This window comes from Hyla sarda, chromosome 9, assembly GCF_029499605.1.
Source record: "Hyla sarda isolate aHylSar1 chromosome 9, aHylSar1.hap1, whole genome shotgun sequence".
In the NCBI taxonomy this organism is placed as follows: Eukaryota; Metazoa; Chordata; class Amphibia; order Anura; family Hylidae; genus Hyla; species Hyla sarda.
Genome location: NC_079197.1, coordinates 18,994,288 through 19,005,639, shown reverse-complemented (window position 1 = coordinate 19,005,639; position 11,352 = coordinate 18,994,288). Strand labels below are relative to the sequence as shown.

The window sequence follows — 11,352 nt, the reverse complement described above, 5'->3', positions numbered from 1 at the left end:
GAAACTTGTAAATAACTGATGAAAGAATAAAGTTACGTTAAAACCAAGCACATTATTGTTTTTCTTGTGAAATTCCCAATAAGTTTGATGTGTCACATGACCCTCTTCCTACGGAAAAAACAAAAGTTGGATTCAAAATGGCCGCCATGGTCACCACCCATCTTGAAGAGTTTCCCCCCTCACATATACTAATGGGCCACAAACAGGAAGTTAATATCACCAACAATTCCCATTTTATTAAGGTGTATCTATATAAATTGCCCACCCTGTATTTCTAATGTATCATTTTTATGATATTCCGAAATGTTGCACATTGCGTTTCCTTTGTTTGTAATTGTTTTTCTTGGCGCTGTTTTTAAATTTTATTATTGTATTTTATTTGTATTCATATTTTATCAAAGAGTGATACTTTAAAAGGGGTATTCCCGGTAATGGCAAATAGCTGTGCATCTTGAGATCAGACCCCTACTAACCCCCAGACCTCCTTTGCGCAGTGATGCACCCACCTCCCACTGTGAGGAGAGCTCAAGTATGGCTCCATTTAAAGGGTTACTCCGCCCATATACATCTTATCCCCTATCCCAGTGTTTCCCAACCTTTTCGGCTCGAAGCACCCCTCTAAAAAAACACACACATTTTGGCGGGGCACCCCTGCCGAAACGAGTAAAAAAAAAAAAAAAAAAAAAAATAGAAAATTACGCAATGCACAAAACCTATTTATCTGTGGGTAGATGTAGTTTACAGTGCAGCTTTATACAGCAACTCACAACTGATCAACGTCGTTCCCTTCTCTTCTCCATCTGGTCGGGGCCATCATCACCATTTCTTCCAACCACAACTCTTCACCGTTAAACCTGCAAACCTATTAGGCTCCGGACTTTACCAGCATCAGCCTCCAGATTCCCCTTTTACAAGAGACAGGGGCGTAAAGGGGTTTACATGGGTGACAGAGGGGTGTAGAGGAGTGTACATGGGTGACAGAGGGGTGTAGAGGAGTGTACATGGGTGACAGAGGGGTGTAGAGGAGTGTACATGGGTGACAGAGGGGTGTAGAGGAGTGTACATGGGTGACAGAGGGGTGTAGAGGAGTGTACATGGGTGACAGAGGGGTGTAGAGGAGTGTACATGGGAGACAGAGGGGTGTACATGGGTGACAGGTGTAGAGGAGTGACAGATGGGTACAGAGGAGTGTACATGGGTGACAGGGGGCATAGAGGGTGTACGTGGGAGACAGAGGAGTGTACATGGGAGACAGAGGGGTGTAGAGGAGTGTACATGGGTGACAGAGGGGTGTACATGGGAGACAGAGGGGTATAGAGTAGTGTACATGGGTGACGGGGCCGTCGGGGGAGACAGGAGTGACAAGGTGGTAACGGGTGGACAGGGGTGACAAAGGGATGGAGGGGTGAACATGGGGGACAAGGATGGTCAGAGGGGTGGACAATGGGGGTGAACATGGGTGACAGGGGTATGGACACAGATGACAGGGGTGAATAGGGGGATGGCCAAGCTTAACATGGATGACGGTTGGTTAAACGGTTAAAAGAGTGGTGGACAGAAGTGACAAAGGGGTGAATGGGTAGGTGGACATGGGTGACACGTGTAAACTGGGGGGTGGTCAGAGGGGTGTGACTGGAATGGACAGGGCAATGAACAACAGGAGATATGGGGGTGAACAGGGATGACAGGAGGGTGGACAAGGATGATAAAAGAGGGGGACAGAGGGGTGAATAGGGGGGGTGGACATGGGAGACAGGGTAGACTGGGGGGGGGTGAACATGTGTGACAGGGATGGACAAGGTGGACATAGGTGAGAGGGGGGGGTGGACATGGGTGACAGGAATTGGGGGAGTGTGGACATGGTTAAGAAGGGGTAACAGAGGGGTGGAAAGGGTACAGTACCTGAAGAAAGCCATTTTTCTTCACTACACCTGCGAGGGAATCCAGCACAACTTCCACCAACACAGGGCTCCGGCAGGGCACTCAATCACTGCGCCGCAGGGGGACACTGGCTCAATACACCGACATGGGAATCCAGCAGGGTACCACCAGGGCACTCAATCACTGTGCTGCACGGGGGAGGGGGATGCTGGGACACGGGTCACTACACCGGCACAGGAATCCGGCAGAGCATTGCCAGGGCACTCACTCACTGGGCCGCAGGGGGATACTGTGTGCACACACGCGCAGCAAAGAGCATACATGCATACTTCCCTTCCCCCCTGCGGTGCCATGAGTCACAGGCCGGGTTGGGAATCACTGCCCTATCCAAAGGGACACCCTTGATCTCAGCTGCGGTACCCCAGACATCCGGTGCGAACTTTGCTCTGTGCTGAATGACTGGCTATGCGGGGCGGAGGCTCGTGACATCACAGTCATGCCACAGCCACACCCCTCAATGTAAGTGACCCCTCAAAAAAAAACGGATTGAGGGGGCGTGGCCGTGACGCCACTAGCCTCCAGCGCTGCACCAGAGGCTCTAAACGAATGCTGAGTGCAGCAGGGAGATCATGAGGGTCCCCAGCGGCAGGACCCCCACGATCAGACATTTTATACCCTATCCTTTGGATAGGGGAGAAGATGTCTAGGGGCAGGGGAACCACTTTAAGTGAAGGGGGGTGAGATGGGAGGGTCCCAGAGGTCAGACCCCCCACCAATCATAAAGTGATGGTAATGCAAGGAATATACTTTCACATTAATTGAAGGGAAGATTCATCCAAGTTGAGACCTCCATCGATTTCCAAATAAATATCTGGTGCCCTGGAAAGAAAACCTCAGCAATAAAATCTTCTGGGCATTTCAATCACATGGATGTTTCTACACAATGACTACAATACAGCACCATGACAGAAGTTTTCATGATCAATGAGATTTCTTGCTCATATTCAGCACATCACCAAAAGCCACCGCGGAGTTAAACACCACTAACCAGTCACAAGGTAGTTTAGGCCTCACTAATACTGGCAATCAAAAAATCTATTTTGTTCTACAGAAAAACAGGTTCGGATCTTAGCTGCTTTGCAGGGATAATAGAGTCTTTTACACTGCTCAAAAAAATAAAGGGAACACAAACACCACAATGTAACTCCAAGTCACTGACACTTCTGTGAAATCCCACTGTCCACTCAGGAAGAACACTGATTGACAATCAATTTTACATGGAACAGACAACAGGTGGAAATTATAGGCAATTAACAAAATACCCCCCAATAAAGGAGTGGTTCTGCAGGTGGTGACCACAGACCACTTCTCGGTTCCTATGCTTCCTGGCTGATGTTTGGGTCACTTTTGAATGCTGTCGGTGCTTTCCCTCTAGTGGTAGATGAGACGGAGTCTACAACCCACACAAGTGGCTCGGTTGTGCAGCTCATCAAGGATGGCACATCAATGCGAGTTGTGCACATGACAGTCTGGAGACACCATAGAGAACGTTCTGCTGCCTGCAACATCCTCCAGCATGACCGGTTTGGCGGTGGGTCAGTAATGGTGTGGGGGGGGGGCATTTCTTTGGGGGGTGCACAGCCCTCCATGTGCTTGCCAGAGGTAGCCTGACTGCCATTAGGTACCGAGATTAGATCCTCAGACCCTTGTGAGACCATATGCTGGTGCAGTTGGCCCTGGCTTCCTCCTAATACAAGACAATGCTAGACCTCATGTGGCTGGAGTGTGTCCAGGATCATGCCCAGGCATTGTAGGGAGGTCATACGGGCACGTGGAGGCCACACACACTACTGAGCCCCATTGTGACTTGTTTTAAGGACATTACATAAAGTTGGATCAGCCTGTAGTGCGGTTTCCCACTTTGATTTTGAGTGACTCCATATCCAGACCTCCAGGGGTTGGTAAATTTGATTTCCATCGATAGTTGAATGTGCTGACAACAAAATCACACAAAAATTATGTAAAGACGAAAGTATTTCCTTCAGATCTTGGATGTGTTATCTTAGTGTTCCCTTAATTTTTTTGAGCAGTGTATATACAGATAGTTAAATAGTTAGTACAGATGAAAAAAAATCAAATTTAACCAATGAGGTGAAGGGAAGGGGTATGCCAAGATGGGGGATCCTAGGTTAATGTTATTTTGTTCTAGGAACGTATCTAACCCTGTTATGAAGCCCACAACGGTTACAGTGACCAGTTCCTGAGGTAGAATGTTCCATAAATACACATTTATAATGGTAAAGAAGGCTTAGTGGGGGAGATTTATCAAAACCTGTCCAGAGGAAAAGTTGCTGAGTTGCCCATAGCAACCAATCAGATCGCTTCTTTCATTTTTCACAGGCTCTTTCAGAAAGGAAAGAAGCGATTTGATTGGTTGCTATGGGCAACTCAGCAACTTTTCCTCTAGACAGGTTTTGATAAATCTCCCCCATTGTCCCTGGAGACTAAACCTTTTTCTCTCCAGACGGAGTGATGCCTCATTGTCTTTTGAGGTTTTACCTGGAACAGTTTTTCCCCATATTTTGCGTATGGGCCCTTTATATACTTAAACAAGTTGATCCTATACCCCCCCCCCCCCCCCACCCTGTATTAAACGCCAGGCTACACAAACATAATTCCTTTAATCTTTCCTCATAGCCAAGATGTTCCATGCCCCTTAAAATACGATGTATATAATATTGACATGTAAATTTTAATTGTTTATAATTTTTTTATAACTGAAATGGACAAAACATATAGTAATTATATATTGAAATATTTTAAATATTTTAATATATAAAATAAATATATGTAAAAAAAATGTAATGGAACATACGACACACAGTACATACATATGAATAAAAAAAATGAAAGAACTAGATAGAGTATTTAATTTTATTTAATTTCAGTGCTTTCATAAAATAAATATGAGTTAAATAACCATGGTGAAGGGGGAAAGGGATGGGGATCACAGGCAGAGGAGGGGGGAGCATGATAACAAATTCTCTTTATGCACTGTAGACTTATAAAGCTTTCGGTTATATACAGAAACATCGACAACGAATATATACAGAACTGCAGCAGTCTCGAGCAACATGGAAGAAGGGGCATAACTGGGAGTGGGGGCACGTAAGGTGGAGACATCTGCTGAACCAAACCTGCTCCCAAGACATTTAACAACAACGCAGTGTCTTGCCGTACACTGAGGGACCTACAAATCCAGAGTGTAATGCTGGGATCTGTAGTTCCACACCAGGCGGATTTAAGAGCAAATATGAGTAATTTTTTTTTTTTGTACCAAAGTAATTCAAGTAATACTTCAGACGAGTGCAAACAGAAAAAGAAAATATATATAATACTCTCAAAAAAATATATTTAACTATTTCCGGTGTTATGTTTAATTATAACGACAACTTAACAAAAAAAGGAGCTCACATCGTGTTTAGTGAAACAGAAAAATAATGTATCCAAAGTGCATGAAATAATAAAACCATGGAGGTCGAGCTTTCCTTCAAGTCCAAGCTGAGCGCTGTAACAAACTGTCCCAATTGTAAGCGTGGAAAAAACAAAAAATAATAATATATATTTTTTTTTTAAATGCAATTTTTGATTTGAAAACATGAGAACTGGAATTTGTCTTTTTTAATGGAGAAACAAAATCAAAAATAGCTTCCCAGATATAAATAAGTCACTCCAAATTTTAAATAAAAAAAACATGTATCACCGCACACATGCTCTGGTTTATACCGTGTGCTTCTTGTTCGAGAACACAGCAAAGATTGCAATCTTAACAGATCATAAAACCATTAAAAAGAAAGACTGATTCTGGTTTTTGATTTTTTTTTCCATATTTTTGTTTTTATATAGAAGTGCACCATTATATTCTATACAGACAGAAGTACCGTGCTCAGAGTGGAACTGATCTACGTCTATGCCAATACACTTTGCGGGATGTATCATTTAGAGCAAATATTTTAATACCACTGTACCTCAAGGGATGGGGGGGGAGGGGGGGGGGGGAGATTAAAAATAATAAAATTAAAAAACCCAAAACAAAAATTACATCCAAAAATCAATATTTCAGGTGTGTATCACTGTATCTTTTCATAGTATAAACTGTGGATTACAGGACAGCCATTGGTTGGTAGTGTGAACATTTCCTAGAGGATCAACTTTAAGGAATATTCGCAAACATCAGCAGCACAAAAGAAAAAACTAATTCTAGCAGTAAATACAGTTGCATTTCGGAGATTTCATTTCCTTCAATCCAATGTTTTATTTTTGCTCCAATAATTTATTTTTGTTTTTTATTTCATTTTCCCTCCAACTGCTGCAAATTATTATTTTTAGTTGCCTCCCTGTTTCCAGGATTCATCATTTTACAGCAGTTTAGGGGCGCCTCAAGTAAATAGAAACCAACTTGGTAATAATTTTGCGACATGCATTATGTTCCTCATGGGGAAGAATTAGTCAGTTCTGATTTTTTCGCAGCAAACATCACCCAATTGCCTGTAGGGAAATGGTGATGATGGAGAAAAAAAAAAAAGGGGGGGACAAAATAATAAATGGTCAATGAGTAATTCTTTTGATTCCACTGTTTTGGTGTAAAGAAATCTGAAATGGGCCTTGCAGCAAAGAAGAAAAAGGAAGGAGAACGATTTCTCATTGTCTGTGTAAAACGAGTTTTAAAACTTCCCTTTTAGAAAAAAAAAGAAAAAAAAATACACTAAAACTCAAGAGGAAAAAAAGAAAGAAAGAAAACATTCAAAGTGCCGCACTGTTTATATCCACTGCAGGAAAGGCGTAAACATTTTCTTCTAAAACCAGTGTTTTCAGCCGAGTGTCACTTGTACAGCGGATTCTTCTTTGGCAATGCAGGTCGCTTGGCTTGCCACAAGTGGTTATGGATAGTCAGTGCGTCGACGCTGGCCGACATGGTTTTGGCGGGGATCACAGTAAACTGTTTTCTGTCCGAACTGTATTTGTAAAGTTTGTCAATCATTTTCTTGGTGATGGTTTTGGGGCCCGTTCCAGTCAGTTTACAGATGTCCTCAGAGTCTGGATAGTAAGAATAAAGTGCTCGAAACTGACAACCGGCGTCACGGAACAGGATGATGTAGTGGTTGGAATCGCACTTTTCTAGTTCCTGCATTTGATGACGATGAGAAAACAATACAATGCAAAAAAAATTAAATAAAAAATCAGTGAATTTTAAATTTTCCCTGTAAACCTAAGGCTATATTCACGTGTCCACTTTGGACTTTTTAGCATATGCTGGCAGATCATTCAATTGGGAAAATCTGGTAATGGCTAAAACATAGTAATAATAAACATGATATCAATTTTAAAGTCTATTATTTTACACCGGTTTGATCCACTGGGTGTGATTTGGGTATAATATACTCCTGCTATACACCTGCTTTAAAGTCGTCCAGCTTAGAAAAACATATCCCCTATCCAAAGGAAAGTTGGATAAGTGTCAGATCGCGGGTGGTCTGAACACCAGGACCCATGCAATCTCCTTTACAGGGCCCCGGCCCTCCTTCTGCATGAAGCTGTGATCAACACGCCCCCTCCATGCATCTCTATTGGAGAGCAGGAGATACCCGAGTACAGAGCTTCAGCTCTCCCGTAAAGAAAAATAAAGGATGCATACCAAAACCGTGCTCTGTTGGGTAGGAGAGCGAGGGTGCCGGGCATGAGATCACAGGGTATCCTAGCTGTCAGACCCCCCACAATCTGACACTGATCCCCCTACCCTTTGTATAGGGGATATTTTTCTAAGCTGGATAAACTACTGAAAGTCATCAGATTCTGTAAGGACATAGGGGCAGAATCCACTCCTAAATTCAAAAAGAATAGTGAATATGTGAACATGGTATTACAAAACACACATATTAAATTCTACACTTACATCCAAGGTGGAGTTCTTCTGTGATTCGTTCACCTTCCCAGCAAGGCAGCAGTGGGCAATAGCATTGTGTATTATTGGTTTGTTTGACTTGCTGCTGGGCTCTTTATAAAGTTTTGGACCTTTAAAATAATTAAAGTTGTCAACATTCTAATTATTTTAGAACTTAGAATATAAAGGAAATTTGTCATATAGAAATGTACAATCAGAGCCAATAAAGATTGTGAAGCACACATTACCACACAACAACATTTATAAAGCTTTACCATATATATATATATACACCAGTGTTTCCCAATAAATGTGCCTCCAGCTGTTGCAAAAAGACAACTTCCAGCATGCCCGGTCAGCCAAGGGTTTTCCAGGCATGCTGGGAGTTGTAGTTTTGCAATAGCTGAAAACAGACTGGTCAGGTAAGACTGGTATCTAGAAAACTATCACAAACAAGCGTGTAAGGCTATGTTCACAGGGTGGAATGTCTGCTCTGAAATGCAGTCGTTTATAAGACGGCGCATTTCCGAGTGGTCCTAACGCTCGATGGATCATTCAAATGTGCAGAATGGACATTCCCCACATTTTTGGCTGTTTGAACCCTTAAAGGGTTAAAACCATTTCTTTTGCAACCTTTATATTTCAATGTACATCAGAAAATGTACCTACCACAACTATAATGAAGAAAAAAAACAACAAAAAAACAAAACAAAAACAAAAAAAACTTCCATTTTCACAGGCAAATATTTAAAACTTTCAATGAACCTGAATATTCTGCCACAGATGCAACAGAAGATGCGGTGGATGCATTCTCCCAATCCCGTTCTGCGGTTCTGCTTTGGTGCCTGCTTGTCACAGACAGTGTTTCCACAGAGTCCACCCTGCAGTCATGAAAAGTAAACGCCATGGTTAAGAATACAGAAGAAACTGATGCCTGCAGGAAAATATCTGTAAAGCATATACCTGTGTGAGGGCGTTCCACCAGAATTAACACTTTCAGCCTCTGTAGTTGCACCAGATGCTAAAGAGAGACTAGAACCAGACTGTGCGCTGCTCAGGTTATCCGCTGTAAAGACAAAAAAAACACCATCAAATATTTGAATAAATATCATGAAAACAATTTCTAGAGCCCACACAAAGGATTGTATACATAAAAAATAAAAATAAGAGCTTGTTTGCAGTCACATTAATAGGGTGATAAAAGCACCAGTTTTAGGTTTGTATGCTTACGACCAATATTTTCTGTACCTTTTCCCTACCATTAACCCCTTAAGAACACTGCAGGTTTTGGCCTTGTGGACACAGCCATTTTTTTCCTTTTTTCCTCCTTGTCTTTTAAGAGACATAACTTTTTTTGTTGCAGGACCAATTGTACTTAAGATTTTTTTTTTCAACATAAATCTTATGGTAAAATGAAAGGTGTCATAACTATTTGTGTGTGTGTACAGGGATGAACTAAAAAAAACAAAAAAAAATTGCAAATTTTGGGGGGTAATGTTTGTACACCGAGCACTTCAGGAAAACTGACTTGTTATCTTTATTCTGTGGATCAATACGATTACAACCCATATTTACAAGCTATCGTTTATTTATGCCTACGGGGATGTTTAAGGGCTTTTTTTTGCACTATGATCTGCTTATTTGTACCATTTTGCTTTAGATGGGACTTTTTGATCTCTTTTTATAAAAAAAATTCTGATTTATGATATGAAGAAAAAAAGAAGAATTTTTATGCTTACCATAAAATCTCTTTCTCTGAGGACCTATTGGGAGATACAGACCATGGGTATATGCTGCTGCCACTAGGAGGCTTGACACTATGGCAACAAGAAAAGCTGGCCCCTCCCAGCAGGATATACCCGCCCACAGGCACCTGAGCTAATCAGTTTAGTCCCAGAGCAGTAGGAGAGGACAGAAAGGCAAGAACAACAAAAAAAATTAAAAAAAAAAAAGGGAACCAAAGAATAAAATTTACTGAAAACACCCTCGGGCAGGTAACTTAACCAGGACCATGAGGATAAATGGGTGGGTGCTGTGTCCCCCAATGGATCCTCCGATAAAGATTTTACGGTATGCATAAAAAAATCTACTTTTCTCAATCGGCTCCATTGGGGGACACAGACCGTGGGACGTACCAAAGCAGTCCCAGGGGGTGGGTAAAAGTTTTTTTTTTTACTTAGGCAGAAGGCTGGACCATAGCCGCCTGCAAAACCTTGCGACCCAGACTAGCATCAGTAGATGCAAAGGTATGTACCTGGTAGAATTTTGTTAAAGTGTGTAAAGACGACCAGGTGGCCACCTTACAAATTTGCAAGGCTGAAGCCCAGTTGCGGAGAGCCCAGGAGGCTCAGACAGAACGAGTGAAATGAGCCAAGACCCTGAAAGCAGGAGTCTCCCCCTTGCAGCGGTAAGCTTTCAAAATAGCAGAACGGATCCACCGTGAAATTGTTGGCTTCCAAGCAGGAAGCACCTTACGACGACCCTCCGTAAGCACAATGAAGGGGTCACACAGGCGAAAGGAAGAAGTGACAGAGGTAAATCCGAACAGCCCATACCACATCAAGCCCATGGAGCAAATGTTCCCTGGGATGAGACAGAGCAGGACTAAAAGACGGAAGGACAATGTCCTCATTTAGGTGAAAGGCGGCTACCATCTTAGGTAAAAAGGACAGAACCGGAAGAAAAACAACCTTGTCCTGGTGTACGACCAGGTAGGGAGAGCAGCAGGAGAGGGCTGCCAGCTCTGAAACCATCCGAATAGAAGTGACCGCAATGAGGAAGGCCACTTTCCAGGAAAGGAGACGAAGAGAAACGTCCCTGAGAGGTTCGAAGGGAGTACCCTACAGGGCACTGAGAACCAGATTTAGATCCCAATGGGGAGTAGGGGATCTGTAAGGCGAGGCCGCATGAGCCACACCTTGTAGAAAAGTCCGGATGTGAGGATTAGACGCCAGGGGACGCTGAAAGAGAATGGAGAGAGACGAAACTTGTCCCTTAAGGGAACTGAGAGCCAAACTATGTTCCAGCCCTGACTGTAAAAAGGAAAGAAATCGTGGGAGAGAGTACTTAACTGGAGAAAAGGAGTGAGATTCAAGCCAACGAAAAAAAGACCGCCAAGTACGGTGGTAAATCTTCGCAGAGGAGGGCTTGTGCACCTTTATTTTAGTGCAATCTACTTGGGGAGAGAACCCCCTTGCCCCCTTGTTTCAACGACCACGCCATCAAAATTCAGCGAAAGTAAATTGGGGTGGCAAAGGGGACACAGAGAGCAAATCGGCACGACCTAGGAGGCGCAGTGGCACGTCGTCCACTAGACGAACCACGTCGGAGTACCACACCCACCTGGGCCAATCCAGAGCCACAAGAATGGCGGGAACGCTCTCCGCTTTGAGCTTCCTCAGGACCCTGGGAAGGAGAGGAAGAGGAGGGAAGAGATAGGGGAGGGCAAAGTGCGACCAGGCAATAACCAGGGTGTCCACGGCTAGGGCCAAGGTATCCCAGGACTTCGCCACAAAGAGGAACTTTCTGGT

At 43.2% G+C, this 11,352-nt stretch overlaps 1 protein-coding gene across 5 annotated transcripts in view; it reads right to left on the bottom strand.

Moving 5' to 3' along the window:
* Positions 1 to 4,803: 4,803 nt before the first annotated feature.
* CAMSAP1 (calmodulin regulated spectrin associated protein 1) overlaps positions 4,804 to 11,352 on the bottom strand; it is a 78,939-nt gene continuing 72,390 nt past the window's right edge. For all 5 annotated transcript variants that reach the window (XM_056541290.1, XM_056541293.1, XM_056541292.1 and 2 more), the window contains 4 exons: positions 8,786 to 8,888; positions 8,588 to 8,703; positions 7,835 to 7,953; positions 4,804 to 7,066 (listed from right to left, as the gene is read on the bottom strand). In XM_056541290.1, the coding sequence (XP_056397265.1) occupies positions 6,764 to 7,066; positions 7,835 to 7,953; positions 8,588 to 8,703; positions 8,786 to 8,888 (641 nt within the window). In that variant the 3' untranslated portion in view covers positions 4,804 to 6,763. The remainder of the gene's footprint in view (positions 7,067 to 7,834; positions 7,954 to 8,587; positions 8,704 to 8,785; positions 8,889 to 11,352) is intronic.